Raw genomic sequence first — 17795 nt, 5'->3', positions numbered from 1 at the left:
ACTATATTATTAACTATAAATATTTACATTATTACAACTAAAACTACAATTTTTTGTGATTTTCACACAGATCTCTAATTATGTACTAATACAGGCCATAACAAAGAAAGCCTAATGCACAGTCAACAGACCACTTAGAAGGGTCGAATTTGGGGGTCTAAAAGAATGACCTTAATTAAGCCCCAATATGTCTTCCTTCAAATGAAGGGTCACCACTTGGATTAGCAACAATGCTATACAGGCACACAGTGATTTACTGTCCAAAGGGAACACAGGCGATGAAGACGATGTGGCACTTACAAGCAGATGCACAGCTTTTCGCTGTTATGTGCTAATTTACAATGCGTAATCACTAGATGAGACAGCGGAATCTCAGGGAGGATCAATAAAGAGTCAATCTTCAAGATTACAGATCTCCGTGCTGGTCCAGCCAGCTGGACAACACCCACAGATGGCTGATTAGTCTCTTCCAGGCGTGCCCAGTCCTGGCGGCCAACAACAGGACAGATTCCGCTTTTATTGTGTGAGAGCGGCTCAGTGAGTCTCTCATTCCTTTTCTCACTCATTCCTTCCTTTGTTCAGACGAGGTGAGGGTGAACCAGGTGGTCTGTGGTCAGGGATCAGTCTACAGTAACCTGCCTCCGCTTTAACTTTTGTTTCAGCTCTTCGGCGAGATCTGTGTGGAACAAGCACAGTGATGGTCAGCGCTTAGTTTCGCAGGGAAGAGGAACAGGAGGGAATGCTGCTGAACTAAAGCCTTTTCACAACTGCATGAGGCTAATGTTACTGCATTTGGTCCAATCAGACAGTTTATCCATGTGCATTCACTCACTTCACCTTAAGACCAGCATTGTTAAAGGCCACATGTCATGGAAGCAGATTATATATATGAAAATAAATAAAATCTCCAAAATGGTGACTTTACAGAAAGGGGAAAAAACCTTCTGTACTTCTAGTGTAAGTCAATGGAACCGGACATTTTTCCAAGGTCTATTCATCATGAAACTTGCACACAATGGAAAGGGCAACAGGCATTTTCAGATTATGTCAAAAACTGAAAAACAAAAAAACAAAAATGGACTGTTTTGTCCCAAAAGAAGAGATGCATATCTTCGTTTGATGAGCATGGGGTCAGCCTGAAAACACTGCGCATGTTTAATGCACTTTCAATAACCAGTTGTGAGGCCCGATTACGTTGGCCTCATGCAGAGAGCAGCCGATAAAAAAGACCAGACGTTTAGTAGACGTTGTTTGCCTTAGCCATAGCGTTGCTATGCAGCTAGCCTTTGTTTCTCATCAGTTGTGGTAGCCACTCATAGCAAGGCAGAAGTCAAGTAAAGAATGGAATGAGTTTAATTCAGTTCCAGCCGTTAGAGCAGAAGTTAGAGATGAAATGTTTGGGACACACCAGCCAGAATATTTAAACATCGTTCAGTCTCGATAGGACAAAAAACGGCCCCTTCAGTCCAGAGAGGTTCAAGAGAAAACCATGGCTAACTGTGAGCGTCGCTAAAAACACTCTGCCCTTGCTATGCTGTCAGTTGAATTCAGTCATGGACTGGTGGCCTTTGAGAGAAATGTTTTTGGCAGGTTTGCCCAGATGAAAGATCGTTGTGCGTCTTTTTGAGCAGTGAACGTTACTGGAGAGTCATTCTGCATTACAGTGTTATTCCCAGTGCCCAGAAAGCAGAGCTCTGCTCTGATATGTTGGCCTGATCCCATTTCACCCCTTGCCCCTAACATTTAGCCCTACCCCTCCGTTTTGCTCGTCCACGTCTAGGGTAGGCTTGTCCCGATTGATGTTGAGATGAAGGGGCAGGGTGTAACCCTGCCCTTGTGTTAGGGCCCTTCAAACTGACATTTTATGTTATGATTATGTTATGTTTATGTTATGTTATGTTAGGTTATGAGAAAATTCTCAGAATGCCCTGCGAATCATCGGCAAGACGACTGCCCAAGCGACCAAAGAGACACATAAATGTGAGTATTTCTCTGGTAAAAGCCGCTGTGCTGTAAGAACCATTGTAACAGCGTTTTATGGTCATTTGCTTCATAACAAGAATAAAAATAGTGCTGATGTCTCGGCCTCTGCCTGGTGAACTTTCCCGTTCCACCTTAAATGGTGCAGCAGTTACATTCTGGTACCTGAGGTTGCTGCACCATTTAAGGTGGAACGGGAAAATTCGATCATGAAGCTGGCGCTTAGAAAGCTAAGTTCAGCTTCATATCACTGAAGAATTGGGGTGGGTGATAATAAATAACTGCCCCCCTCTTTGAAGGCTTATGATCCCTAAATGTAACTAAAGCCCAGCAGTGAGGAGCTGAACTTTCCCCTCCTCTGCTGTCCCTGTTAATGAAGTGATGTAGTTTTTTTTGTTCGTGCTCTTTTCTATTCTGTGACTTGTTTGATTGATTGATGCGTGAAACTGATGCTGTGAATAAACAGAAGCTTCGGATAAACAGCAAATGTCAGTGTGATGGACCATTATTGCAATAGTCTGGAGACAAAGCAGGAAAACACGTCCTGATTATTTTTGCCAGGCTATTTTAAATATGATTCACCTGTCCTGTCACGTGACCCACAAGTGAGATCACCACAGCTGGAGGTAGCGTATTGGAAATGGCCAGAAAACCTGGTCTCGCCAGTTTACGTAAAAGTTGCTGATGACAACTGATGACGTTCTTAAAGGGTCGTCCCATTTCATAGGTTCATAGATTTCAACCACCTCCCCTTGTAACTCCGTTTCAAGGGGAGGGTTACACTCGAAAACAAGGGGTATGGGTAAAAAGTAGAAATGGGACTGGGCCGTAGATTTGGATATGCAGTAGCAGAGCACAGGGAACGTTTAGTGCTAGATAACGTTGGATTTGTAATGCAGTGCTGTATAAGCAGGTTCTGTGAGATCTGTCATTATCATGTTCATATTCCTGTCTCCACTTCCACCAACTCCTGCACCATTATGTTTATGTATGTATTTATTTATTTATATATATATATTTTGATGGAGTGCGTTTGTGTTTGGATCAGGTTTGTATCTGGTTTCATTGACAAGTTGCTGCTGCCCCACCAGGCTTTCTGTGCCAGAGACGCCACTGTATAAGGCAAGAATTATTCTCTTGGTATGTTAACCATAAACATCACATTAGTGGAGTGCATAGAAAAAAAATACAATACAAGAACAAAGTAATACTCCATCTGTTATAACCCGGATATTAAACTCTGTTATTAGTTATGCGTGTTTTAATCGAGCTTGACCCCTTACCCTTTGAGATGGTGTCTGCGTCAGGCTGTGGGCACCGAGTGCGCGTATTTGGCATCTCTGACATACTATTTCGTCGTAGAATCTGGCGGCCAGGTGGAAGCAGAGCGCCCCCTGCAGCACAGAAGAGTACAAATGACTTTTGTTTTATAGTGTTTTCTTATAAACAGTAAACAGTATAAACTGAAAAACTGCCTTTTAATGTACTTGCTTTAAACATGCAAACTGGTTGCATATGAAAATATTTATTTATCTGCACGTTACTGTACATATTGCACTTTCTGAACACCTTATCGCATGTCTTGCACATCTGGACACTTCATTTCAGTACTAATAAATTCCATGGCCACAGCCTGGTACCTTGATAGTCCAGTCATGAAATTTCCTCGCTACTAAAAATTCCACAGTCAACTGTCAGTGGTATTTATTATAACAAAGTGGAAGCGATTGGGAACGACAGCAACGCAGCCATGAAGTGGTCGGCCACGTAAAATGACAGAGCGGGGTGTTTGTTGTTTGACTGCATTGTGCCAAGTGTAAAGTTTGGTGGAGGGGGGATCATGGTGTGGGGTTGTTTCTCAGGAGTTGGGCTCGGCCCCTTAGTTCCAGTGAAAGGAACTCTTAAAGCTTCAGCACCAAGAGACTTTGGACAATTTCATGCTCCCAACTTTGTGGGAACAGTTTGGGGACGGCCCCTTCCTGCTCCAACATGACTGCACACCAGTGCACAAAGCAGGTCCATAAAGACATGGATGAGCCAGTTTGGTGTGGAAGAACTTGACTGGCCTGCACAGAGTCCTGACCTCAACCCAACAGAACACCTTTGGGATGAATTAGAGAGGAGACTGTGAGCCAGGCCTTCTCGTCCAACATCAGTGTCTGACCTCATAAATGCCCTTCTGGAAGAACGGTCAGAAATTCCCATAAACACACTCCTAACCCTTGTGGAAAGCCTTCCCAGAAGAGCTGAAGCTGTTATAGCTGCAAAGGGTGGGCTGGAGAGGTACATATAAGGTGTTGTGAGGCCAAAGAGTCCCCAAAAAATGTATACCCATGCAGTGCGCTGCACCGTCTGTTTACTGTCTCTTATGTCTGTTTAATTTATCGTATTTATTTTATTGTTTATAGTTTCATTTTTGTTTGCACACGATGTCTGCAGGTTCGCACTTTGTACTTTTTGTTCCTTGTTGTTCCTGGAGGAACGTAATTTCACTCCACTGTGTACTTGTACAGAGATGGAATGACAATAAAAGACACTTGACTTAAATAACAAACTCACAAGACTCGTGTAGGTTCTCTGGTGGTTCTGGACATAAATAAAATTTTTATATTTGTGTTGTCGTCATGACGATGCCTGGTTCCCATCACTACCACTGTAAAGACACCTGAACCATTTCACACCAAACCGCTCTGAATCTCTCTGATTACGTAAAAATTTAAGAATGCAGAAATTTTGAAAAAGTGATTTGACAAATTTGACAAAGGATAAAATAAAGGTGCTCACCTGGGCTCATCGTCAGGCCTTCAGGAACAACAGTCTGATGAGGCAAGGTTCGCACTGCCAAAGCAGAAGAATGATTCTTATCATTATATGATACACATCCAGATTTTAGATCCAACAGCTCATTTTCTCTACTCTGGTCTCTCTTTCACTCCTAAAGTCGAGCTTGTTGCTCTGAGGCACTTCATGAGCAAATATTTGCATTCTTCAGTAAAAATTTGAGTGGAATGGCACTGGGTGGAAAAAAGTCTTGGTGAGGCTGCTTTATTGGACTGTATGTTTAGGCCATATTCGATGAACACCTGTTCCTGTTCTTTACCTGGAACACGAGGCTGTACAGGGGGCGGAGGTCCAGCACCTCTATCAACCTTGTACACATCCACGTCTGAAACACACATAAAAGTGAACAGGACACAGTGAGAACGAGAAACAGAGAAGGTTTAGAGAGAGAGAAATAGTGAGAAAGTGAGTATGAGAGAGGCAGAGTGAGCGAGAGAGTGAGAGAAGGAAAGAGAGAGTGAGACGGAGGTAGGGGAAAGAACGAGTTAGAAAAAGCAAGAAAGGGATGAGTGAGAAAGTGAGTGTACAGAGAGAGAGAGAGAGAGAGAGAGAGAGAGAGAGAGAGAGTAAGATAGTGAAAAAGCAAGTAAGGGATGAGGGAGAGAACGCAAATGAGTGCAAGACTGAGTAAGAGACAGAAAGATGATAATAACTACAGGGAAAGAAGTACATGAGAGAAAGAGACAGAAAGAAAGAAAATGAGAGATGGTGAGTGTGAGGCAGAAAAAGAGTAAGAAACAGTGAGAGAGCATGAGAAAGAAAAACAGCGAGAGAGAGAAGGCAAAAAACAGAAAAAGACAAAGTGAGAGCATGAAAGAGAGACAAATAGCTGAGAAAGAAAGTGAGTGAAGGGAGAGAGAAAGAGAGGGAAAAAGAGGGAGAGGGGAGAAGAAAGAAACTGAGAGACAACGAGAGAGGGTAGAAGAGAAAGTGAGAGAAAGAGAGAGAGAGGGAGAGAGAGAGAGAGAGGGAGAGAGAAAAAGTAAGAGAGGGGAGAAGAGAGACAGAAAGTGCGAGAGGGGAGAAGAGAGAAAGAGAGAGCCAGAAAGTGAGAGAGAGAAAGTAAGAGAGAGGGGAGAAGAGAGAGAGAGAGAGGGGAGAAGAGAGGGAGAGAGAGAGAGGGAGAGAGAAAAGGTAAGAGGGGGAGAAGAGAGAGAGAAAGTGAGAGAGGGGAGAAGAGAGAGAGACAGAGAGCCAGAAAGTGAGAGAGAGAAAGTAAGAGAGAGGGGAGAAGAGAGACAGAGATGGACTGACCGAAGGGACTGATGTAGTCATTCTCAGGCTGAGGGCTGGACACTGTCTTCTCTAAAGAGAGAAAAACAACAGCTCACACACTGCATTCAGGGCTTGACTGTGGAGATAGGTGTGTGTGTGTGTGTGTGTGTGTGTGTGTGTGTGTGGTACCTGGTTTGGGGGTCTCAGGTACAGGTGGAGATGAAGATGCAGATGGTCCAGGGCAGCTGTTGGCACAGATTACACTCTTCTCCCCACTTTCTCTATTTTTTTCCACAAATACTGAGACAAAACACAGCAGTACTGAGCACATAAATATAATACATATAACCCTCTTACTCATTTGCATCCAGTGATGCAGACATCAACATCAGTACCACACCTCACTAATACTCTTTTGTCTGAATGCAATCAAATCCTCCCAGCAATGTTCCAACATCTAATGTAAAGCCTTCCCAGAAGAGTAGAGGCTGTTACTGCAGCAGAAAGGCACAATTAATACCCTTCATTTCAGAAGAGACGCAGTGGTCTACAAACTTCGGGACATACAGACTGTGTTTGTACGTAAACATTCATATCACTGTTGTTGGAACAAAACCTCGTATCATGTCATTAAGAAAAACATGCACCAATCAGGCAGAACATCCTGAGCACCTCCTTGTTTCTACCCTCACTGTCCACTTTATCAGCTCCTCTTACTGTATAGCTGGTCTCTGTAGTTCTACAGTTACAGACTGTAGTCCATCTGTTTCTCTGATACTCTGTTACCCTGTTCTTCAGTGGTCAGGACCCCCATGGACCCTCACAGAGCAGGTACTATTTGGGTGGTGGGTCATTCTCAGCACTGCAGTAACACTGATGTGGTGGTGGTGTGTTAGTGTGTGTTGTGCTGGTGTGAGTGGATCAGACACAGTAGTGCTGCTGGAGTTTTAAACACTGTGTCCACTCACTGTCCACTCTATTAGACACTCCTACCTCGTCGGTCCACCTTGTAGATGTAAAGTCAGAGACGACAGCTCATCTGCTGCTGCACAGTTTGTGTTGGTCATCCTCTAGTCCTTCATCAGTGGTCACAGGACGGTGCTGTCTGGATATTTTTGGTTGGTGGACTATTCTCAGTCCAGCAGCGACACTGAGGTGTTTAAAAACTCCAGCAGCTCTGCTGTGTCTGATCCACTCAGACCAGCGCAACACACACTAACACCACCACCACCACGTGCAATGCTTAGAATAATCCACCACCCAAATAGTACCTGCTCTGTGAGGGTCCATGGGGGTCCTGACCACTGAAGAACAGGCTAAAAGGGGGCTAAAACAGCATGCAGAGAAACCGATCTAAACATTCTGTAGATATGGTGCTTCTGTGTTAAAAAATTGGAATGACTTGCGAATGATGGTATAACAGTGTTATAAACAGAACAAGTGACTTAACATCTTCATAAATTATGCTTTTTAAATGTTATTCATTGCTTATGCCTGTGTTATGAAGTCCCTATGTCTGTAGCCTTTAAATAAATCGCACTGATCAGCAGCAGCCGAAGCATTTTCAACGAATTTTCAAACAGAAGATTTGTCATGTGTTGAAAGGACGTGATTTTCTCATGATTCACTTCATCAAAACAAAAGAAGGAAACCAATCGAGGCGAGTTTTGGGGAAGTGACCGTACCAAAATTCTCAGGAAAGAGCCGTGAACAGTAAACATGCCGGAGTTGCCCACTGACTCCTCTCAGATTATTTCCTATGAGCAGAATGAACACTGCTGGCTTTAACCACCACACTCTGAGTTATAATCGGCAGTAAGGAAAGCTTATGAGCGTTTCTGACTCAAAGCTCAGTGAAACAGGTGGAAAACCGTGGGGAAAGTGCAGATTCTAAACTTTCTAAACAGTAATTGTGTATTAAAATGTGCAGAGGTGTGCTCTCAGTAGCGGGTGTGTCACTGATTTACACTCAACATGTCATTTGACCCAAAGTTTACGGCACCCTTTTTCACAGTGAAAAGTTTGGGGACTACACTGCAAACCACAATGTGTTGAATTCACTCAATTGATGAATGAACTCACATGAATGAATTCATATCGCTGCTGTCGGAACAAAACCTCGTATCTTCAAAATTGTAACTTTACAGGAGAAGGAAAAAACTTGCTTTACTTTGAATGTAAGTCAATGGAACCGGACGTCTTTCCAAGTCATTTTTGGCCATTTCTGTTTGTCCATTCGCCATGGAATTTACAGACAACGTAAAGAGCAACAGGCTTTTTCAAATCCTATCAAAATCTGAAAAATGGACAAAAATGGAGATAACGAGGTTTTCTTCCGACAACAGCAAATTATTATCATATTGTATCCAACATGGAAATGATGGACACAATTCATGGCGCCACTTCTTGACAGAGTAGCTTTGCATTTTTAGTAAATAAACGTGTTAATAAGCATCTGAGTGGTATGATTCCTGAGGATGCCCCAGCCATTCGTGTCCATGAACAGTAAACATGCCAGACACCGACCCCTCCCAAATGATCTCCTATGAGCAGTGAAAACTGCTGTAAGCTGCTTTAATCACGACATGAAACTGGAACTCAAGGCATGCGACCAGCATATCTGTCTGCTTGTAGTTTTACGATCATTTCTGACTCAAAGCTCAGTGAAACAGGTGGAGAAACTGTGTGGAGAGTGCAGATTCTAAACTTTATCGCCATATAAAGCCACATTACATTTGTGTGTTAATCTGATTTGAATTTAATGAAAAGTTATCGCACAGTCTTGTCAGGAGAAAAAAACAGTATAACCTAATTAATTATGCAATCTAATGAGTTATGAGTAATGATTATCTACCTGAATGAAATCAGAAGGGCAAGACGACAGTAACTTAACGGCATTTTTGCCCAGGCAGGAGTTAAACCTCATGCACTATATTTCCCTTTCAATGGAAAATCTCCACTCAAAATCATCTGCAGCCCTGGGGTTCCATCCTTAAAGGAAAAACTCCACTGATTTTCAAAAAATTCGACATGAATTATTTGTTGGAACGTCAACAAAGCCATTCAGAGCGGTTTGGCGTGAAACGCTCCGGTCGAAAGAAACTCACAAGTCAGATTTGTTCACAGTGGTGGTGATAGGAACCAGGCGTCTTAAGTATTTAATGACTCTGAAAGCTCCCCCACAGAAAGGTTTACATGTAATACGCTGCCTCAGACATTGTTTTATGACAGTTTTGAGAATTTGGGCCTAAAACAATTATTTTCATTCATGTACATGCAATAAGGCAAAACAGTCTCCCCCCCCCATGTTGTAGTCATGGCGACCCCTGGTTTCTGTCACCACCACTGTCTCTATAATCAATCATTTCACACTAAACCACTCTGAATGGCTCTGTAAACATCTCAGTGAATGAATTATGCAGGAATTTAAAAAAAAATTGGTGTAATTTCCCTTCGAGGTTTAAACTGATTACCCTGCTGACACTAAAATACACACACACACACACACACACACACACACACACACACACACACACATTTTCTAATCCGCTTCTCTCTCAGGGTCGCGGGGGTGGGGGTGCTAGAGCCAATCCCAGTGGTCATTGGTCGGAAGGCAGGATACACCCTGGACAGGTCGACACTAAAACAATGCCAGTCGTTTGTTTCCCAGAGATATTTCAGTGTGTAAGTGCTAAAAAGCGTTCTGAGAAAAGGGTGGGCTGAGCTGAGGCATACGTGCCTTCACTTCTCTTCACCTGCCATAAACCTGTTTCACAGCGCTGAGCTGATGAGGTGTTTCATAACGCTGTCGTGAACGAGGCCATCACAGGCAGACAAGCAGGCTCTACAGAGGCATGTTCTCCCTGTGTCTGTGTGGGTTTTCATCTGGGTTCTCCGGTTTTGTCCCACAGTCCAAAGACATGCACTCAGGCCAACTGGACAGGGTAAAATTGCTTCAGGTGTGAGTGAATGTGTCTGTCTGTCTGCCCTGCAATGGACTGGCGACCTGTCCAGGGTACATCCTGCCGTCTGCCTGATGGCCGCTGAGAGAGACACCAGCACCCCCCCAACCCCCCCCCCCCCCCCCCCCCCCGACCCAGAAGGAGAAGCGGCTTAGAAGATGCACTGGCTGCACTTCACGTTTAATTTTTTTCCCTAAATGTGTTACTTAATTCAGCACATTAACAGTAATTATTAAAATGTGCAGAGGTGTGTTCTCAGTAGTGGATGTGTCACTTATTTACCCTCAAAAAAATCAACAAAACGTCATTTGAACCAAAGTTTTCACGCACGACTTGATACAGCACACGTGCAGTCAAAAGTTTGGGGACTACACTGCAAACCACAATGCGTTGAATTTACTCAACTCAAATGTGCACATCACTTGCACTTGAATAAATTCAACACTATTATTTTTATTATTATTATTATTATTATTGTTATCATATTTTATTCCCTTGGAAATGATGCACACATTGGAATCGAGTCAATTCATCGGGGGCACTCCTTTACAGAGTAGCTCTGCGTTTTTAATAAATAATCATGTGTTAAGAGGCGTCAGAGTGGCACAGCTGCCTGGCGATGCCCCAGCCGTCAGAGTCTGGGCATCCAAAGGAGTACAACTGTTCTCTCTTGCTGTCTCTGGGTGGGTAGGGTGGTCCTCTCTCTCTCCTTGTCATGATGTCAGCACTCAAACACAGGTTTAACCCACCAAACGTGTTCCAAAATTTTTACGGTATTTTAGAAAAGAAAACTGACAAATGAATTATGTAGGTAGAACCAGCCCTTCATAGCAAGAAGATACTTTGATGAACATGAAGCTGAGGGTTAAAGATAAATACACACAAAGCATTAACACAGAGATGCTTTATGTCCCATGTGTCAGACACAAGGCCCGTGGGTCAGATCAGGCCCGCACAATCCTATCTGACCCTCACTTTCTGTTAACATTAGCCAGTTTCACGATGCGCTGCACTACAGTCCCCAGCATGCACTGCAATGTAATGTGTGCTCTGACTCTAAGACCCCAGCAAAAGTCTATGAGATAGTGGTTACACCTCAATTCTACACAATTCTACACCAGTGATATCACCAAATGCATTTCAGCTGCAGTTCAACCAACATAAACACTGAACATCAGCTCAGTCTTAATGAAGCTGCAGTAAAGAAAGGACGCCAGGTGTCTAGGTCAAGAAAATGGGTAGGTTTAAAAGACTGAGCTCCTTGGGGGGAATTTAAATTCTGAATATTTCAAGTATTTCTGTAATATTTTAAGCTCTACTACAAGTGTCTATACTTTACTGCTGAGGTTTCTGTGCATTCTGAATGAACAATGGCCGGTTTGGGTAATAACACAACATTGATTGATTAAAATTAAAATAAAAACTTTTTTTTTCTCTGGCCCTCAGTCTTGATGAGATTTTTGAATTATTTAATATGCCCCTTTACTGGTTGAGTCTGACACCCCTGCTTTATGCTAACTAAATCTCTACATATCACTGATCTCGGGACCAAACCTCGTATCTCCATTTTCGTTTTTCAGTTTTTGGCATCATTTGAAAATGCCTGTTGCCCTTTATGCTGTGTGTGAATTTCACGATGAGCAAAAAGAAATCATAAAACAATACTTGGAAAGACGTCTGGTTCCACTGACTTCCATTAAAAGTGAAGTAAGTTTTTTTTTTTTAAACTCCTGTAAAGCTACCATTTTGGAGATACGAGGTTTTCTTCTGACAACAGCGATATATTTTTCTAGTAGATAACTGATTCACATGCTTGGAAGACACGCCTTTTAGAAAGTTCTGACTCTCTTTGAATTCTCTTTCAAGTGACTGGCTGCTTTGTTCTAACACTTTCTCACTTAACTGGAACAGACAGCAGGTGTCCCCAAACTTTTGACAGGCAGCGCTCCCATGTTTTGCGTGTAACCAGTGCGGGAATGTAGGAGCATGTTTCATATATCCTAATTTCAGATTGGCAAGTGAGCTACGTTGGCCTGATGTTCAGCCAGTTATAAAGCAGTCGTAAGAAAGGCAAAGTCCAGTATTCACTAATCACATCCACACGCTGGTAAAAGCTTGACGAACTGCCAGAGTACTGCTCAGGACAATCCCGTTTATCATATTTGCCTGTTTATACGTGACACTAATGTGATGAATTCCTTACTGATGTTTTCTTCATAAGCCCCCTCCAGTATTAAAGGCTTCAGGGTTCCTCCGGTCTTCTCCACCAAACAGCTTATAACATCGTGCAGCGTCTCGCACTGGATCTGAAACAAACAGGCAGCCGTGAGTTATACAGCATTCATTTGCACAGTAAAAGGGTGAACTGTGGGCACTTTTGGCAACCACTAGCTGATTATTGATAATATACAGTATTAATAGTATAAACGTTACTAACAGTATTATTATTATTATTATTACTTTTACAAGCCGAAGCCAATTACATGAAATTGCGTAACAAAGACAACAAAACCATGGTTTATATAATTCCTCTGTGTTCGCAGGACACAATAGAGAAGGAACAATAAAATAATTCAGAATTATAAAAGGGCAGCCAAGTGACTGCTCTGAGCAGGGTGGCTGTCTAAACTCCTGTTTGATCATTGATGAACTTTACAAGGGAGTTCGCAGAGGCCCTCCTTATCTCCACTTCCCTCTTGCTTTTGTAAAAACCCTGCATAATTTATACATCTTCATAAATCCCATCTAAAGTATGGAGTAAAAACATGACACCTGATATTATGCCTGTTCATGAGTTCCCCGTGTTACTCTGGGTATTACTGTTAACACAAACGCCTATATAACGTAGCTAAACATGAGATGGCCACTCCATTCACTGGCTACATGTATTGGAAACACCACATAGCACTTTGTTCATATGCAAAAGTTGCATGTTTTGTTGACTTTCTAAGTCACATCCCCTGCAGAGAACACAGTTTAGCCTATTTTAATGCACAATTACTGTTCATCTGCTGAATTTAACAGACAAAATGAACATAAAGAGGGTCCTGACCAAAAGATATGAGGGAATTTTATGTTTTTTGCTTTTCCAATAAATTAAACTTGGCAAATAAACAGAAACGATGCACTACAAGTTACCAGAAAGATGGCACATTTTGTTCCCTGTAGAGGAACCATGTAAATGTAAAAAAGCCATGTAAATGTCTGTGCTAAAAATGGTCCACCATCCAAGCAATCGATGGTCAGCGGTAGTCCATTTCCACTGGTGAACAGAGCAGAGTGGGGCTGCAATATGTGTAATTTAACACCTAAACAGTGGACTTATATGATGATTGGTAAACTGGTGACCGGTATAGTGAGCGTACAGTACATGCAGCAGACTGGGGTTCGATTCCCCCATCGGGTAACTACACCAACAGAGTTGTTAGGCACAACTCCTTACGCCACACTCACCCTCTTCTGTACACTGACGTTAAAAAAACTGTAAGCTGCTCTGGATATGAGCATCTAACAAATGCATAAACATAAATGTATACTGGTCAACTGGTCAACAAATGCAGCTACAAGGTGGGTTTGCCCGGTACTGACTTTAAGTAGCCATATATATATATACAAATAACCAATCAGTGCTTCACAAGTGGTAAATGTAACAGGAGGCATTCAACAAATCTTAAACAATGTAAATATCGTAGCACAGAAGGTGGAGCTTCCAAGCGTATGTTGCCGTTTTACTGCTTTCTGTTAATTAGCTTATAAGCTTATTCTTCATCAGTTGTTTCATTAAAAATGTTACGCTATGTTCACAGTGGTGGTGATAGGAACCAGACGTCTGAAGAGATGAATGCCTCTGAAAGTTCCCTCCCTCACAGAAAGTTATGCTTGAAATACGCTGAACATGCCACCTGAAACCTGAAATGCCACCTTTTATAAAACTTTTGACAAAACTTTGGCCTAAATTACTTCTATTTTAAACAATTCATGGCTGAGGGGTACATGCAGGGTGCTGTAGGGCAAAAATTTGGGGACTATTTTTTTTATCAGATGTACCACTGTTACCATCATCGGCTGTATAAAAACTCGTGTGGGTTCACTGGTGGTCTTGGATAGTGAATAAAATGGCTATATGTGGTGGCCCCTGGTTCCTCTCACCAGCAAGATATCATCATCGGGTTTCTCTATAATGAACATCACTCTGAACGTCTGGTTAAATCTCAACAACTGAATTATCCCCTTCAAACGAGTGCTGATGCTTTAGAGTGGGGGGGCTGCTTGTGTCTGGGTGTCTTACTCACAGGGTTCTCCACAGCGATGTCAAATCCGCCCTTATGTCTCCGAGTCACCCGGTAGTGTCTGTACACTGGTCTGTTGGGGGGAAGGAGAGAAAGAGTAGTGATCCTTCATCATTCTGCATAAAGAACCACAAGAAACCACAGCATTCAGAGAGAAACCAGAATAGTCTGCATAGCTTCTTCATAGCCGAGTGTCAGGTTTTCTTCCTGGAGGAGAAGAGAGGCCTTCAGGGTTCTTTCTGTCATCTATCAGCTTTACATCAAATACCCTTCAGTCTGTCCTGTAACAGGAACCTTTGTATTGCCGATGGGACTTCCTGTAATGTGGTAAGGTTGGCAGAAGTTTCGCAATGGAGCTGTGAGGCTCTTATCTAGCTAACAAGTAATGGAAGCTTAGCAGCAGATAGCATAGTGCAGGGGTCGCAAATGTTAAGAAGAGCTATTTTGTCCTTTCAACAAAAAATCCACAGCATGTTATGTCAATTTTACCGTCTCGGCTGTAAATATGTGTAAGTATGTGCCGACGTGCTAAACGAAAAACGCAGACTCAGCAGGAAACTTTTCCAGAAAAGTAGAGCAGTTTCTTGTAAAACGTCTCTCGATGTTCGACTTTTTACGAGGCTGAAGTCGCTTCTCATTCTCCCTCATTTCTCTGAAATTTCCCGCTCCACCACTTCGAACGAGAAAGTGACTTCAGCTTTGTGAGTTTTTAGCGTTTGACAGTTTCCCGTTACAGATTAAACATATCAGGAAACCAGCTTATAGATAACCAGTGCTTATAAATGCAAGTCCATTCATTTCTAAATGATCAATACTCGTCTTAAATCTCTCTCTTTGCCATTTCGTTAGCTACTAATTAGGCGAGACTGTTCTCTGTGTTGCTATGGTGACCAGCAGGGTTAAAGTTCGGTGTACCTTACTGTGCAATTACTTTGCAGAAAACACATTTGTTACCCGTTGAGGTCCTGACGAGTTGAAACAGCGAAAGAGGAGCCGTCTCGTCCCGGTCGGAGCAGCAGGTTCCCCTTCTCCTGATACCTCTCCAGAACGAGCTCAGCCTCAGCACGGGACACCAGCTGGTAGCACCTACGTGACCCAACACAGCTCATACATACAAACTCAGCTGAGAACAATGACGAGGACTACAGTGTCCTCAGCGTCCTGCTCACCCTCAGGATAATACGGTTCCTTTAGGTGTCCTTAATAACAATAATACAATAAATAATACAATAAATTCTAGTCATTTTAAAGGGAAAATTCTTTATTTATGGTCAAATTAGAGCAAATAAGACAAATGTGATTAACTGCAATTAACCACACAAAGTAATGCAATAAATTGTGATTATTTTAATTGATTGCAAGCATATCATCATTATTATTATTGTTATTGTTAGTTAAATTCGACATTTTTTCCCATAGAAAATGAATGGGGTGAAAAATTCCACAACCATCTAAGACACCATTTCGCATACACTATCTCAGGGCAGACCCCTGAGCACAAATTTAATGTTGTTCTGACCCGCAATCATCTGTTTGTCATTTTTTCCCATCACTTGTTTTTCCTACAGAGTCCCATTCATTCTCGCCACCACACAAACTCTATTACTTCACTGCCCAACAGCCACCATGTACATGTCCTCACTAAGGGTGGGACCTCAAACTCTACCACACAGCCAAACTGACCCGCACTCCTCTATGTGTCATTTTTTTCATCCCTTGTTCCTCCCATAGACTCCCATTCACAAACAAGACATATACTTTCCTTTGACTGACAGCCACCAAAATGCCTGTCCTCACACAGGGCAGGTCCTCAAGCTCTAATCCACAGTCATACTGACCCACACTCCTCTATGTATTTTTTTCTCATCATTATTATTATTATTATTATTACAGCACATGACAACACAAATGGGTCAAATTCCATGTTGTGTTAATGTTGTAGTGTAAATAAGTGAACTCATCCTCTACAGAGACACACGTCTGTGCATTTAATACACAATTACTGTTCATTTGCTGGGAAATAAATATTACGTAAAATATACCATACATACGTATATTTTACGTGTGCCATAACTTTTGCGCTGACTCTGTTATGTTTTGTTTTTGCCAACATGTTAATTTCAGCTAATAAAGAGTAATTGTGTATTAAATGCACAGAAGTGTGTCTCTGTAGAGGACGTGGTCACTTATTTACACTTAGAAAATCAACACAACATGGAATTTGACCAGGAGTGCCCAAACATTTGCATGTGAATGCACACGTACACACACACACACACACACACACACACCCAATAGTGTCTGACCACAAACCTAAACAAAAACGCGTGTGAACGTTGTGAACTTACGCTGGCATTTCGGACAGCGTGGTCACGTAGACGTTGTGGAGGCCGGCCGGAGCGCTGGTTGAAGGCACGGTTATAGTAGCGTGTGCAGTTGCAGGAGTAGAAGGAAGAGGTTTGCGTCTCAGTTTCTCTTTCTCCACAACTTCCCTCAGCATGTGGATCTGGCCGGGCAGCAGGTTGAGGGAGGTGGGCACTGCCAGCTGAGGGACACAAACAGTTTCACTCTACTGAGACCCTTGATCGGACCTCTTCTACCAACCTAACAATATTCTGAAAGGTAAAAACAGATGATATTTTCAAAGGCATAACCTCGTCCTCATCCTTGTCTGGCAGGCAAAAGGCTTTTGATCATTAATCTACACCAAACAGGCAGAACATCATGACCACCTCCTTGTTTCTACACTCATCAGCTCCACTTACTGTATAGCTGCTCTTTGTAGTTCTACAGTTACAGACTGTAGTCCATCTGTTTCTCTGATACTTGGTTACCCCCTTTTACTGTTACCCACTGTTCTAGTGGTCAGGACCCCAGTGGACCCTCACAGAGCAGGTACTATTTGGGTGGTGGGTCATTCTCAGCACTGCAGTAACACTCATGTGGTGGTGGTGGTACAAGTGGATCAGACATAAAAGGTAGAAGAAATCTTGGTAACACTTTACTGTAGGGTGCTGTTCATAAGGCAACATGACATACATAAGCTTGTCATGACACCTGACATGATCTTACATAACTGTTTATAAATGCTTGTTCCACTAAGCGCCATTCGCTATAAAGGTTCCATTTCCCAGGTTTGGTCAAAGTCGGCTAAAGTAGCCTTCATGACAGTTGACGCCTGTTATAATAGGCCTTTATAAACAGTTAAGTAGTATGTATGTCTGTTGTAATGACAACTTTATATAGGTGCCATTTACAGAAATCTTTTTGGTGCTATACAGAACCCTTTTCAAAAGAGGTGCTATATAGAACCATGTACAACATGTTCTCCATCAATCTGAAGAACACTATCACAATGGAAACAACTATTTACTTGTCTTTACTAAACGCTTGAACCCTTGAAGAACCGTCTTTTTTAAGTGTGATTTCCCATCTAAGAGAAAAGGCAATGAGCAACGTGAGAGGCATAAATATGACAATAATAGGTTTTTAAATAATAAAGTAAATC

General features: G+C 42.4%; 1 protein-coding gene across 1 annotated transcript in view; it reads right to left on the bottom strand.

The window, feature by feature from the left end:
• Positions 1-236: 236 nt before the first annotated feature.
• Positions 237-17795, bottom strand: part of stap2b (signal transducing adaptor family member 2b) — a 31948-nt gene continuing 14389 nt past the window's right edge. Inside the window, exons 5-14 of the mRNA XM_017725443.2 lie at positions 16636-16832; positions 15242-15373; positions 14291-14360; positions 12202-12304; positions 6226-6336; positions 6076-6126; positions 5081-5146; positions 4765-4818; positions 3264-3374; positions 237-676 (exon numbers count right to left, since the gene is read on the bottom strand). Coding sequence (XP_017580932.2) covers positions 621-676; positions 3264-3374; positions 4765-4818; positions 5081-5146; positions 6076-6126; positions 6226-6336; positions 12202-12304; positions 14291-14360; positions 15242-15373; positions 16636-16832 — 951 coding nt within the window. The 3' untranslated portion in view covers positions 237-620. The remainder of the gene's footprint in view (positions 677-3263; positions 3375-4764; positions 4819-5080; positions 5147-6075; positions 6127-6225; positions 6337-12201; positions 12305-14290; positions 14361-15241; positions 15374-16635; positions 16833-17795) is intronic.

The sequence above is a fragment of the Pygocentrus nattereri genome, chromosome 28 (genome assembly GCF_015220715.1).
Source record: "Pygocentrus nattereri isolate fPygNat1 chromosome 28, fPygNat1.pri, whole genome shotgun sequence".
Taxonomy (NCBI): Eukaryota; Metazoa; Chordata; class Actinopteri; order Characiformes; family Serrasalmidae; genus Pygocentrus; species Pygocentrus nattereri.
Note: the sequence above shows the minus strand (reverse complement) of the source record. Positions and strands in the feature narration are given on the sequence as shown.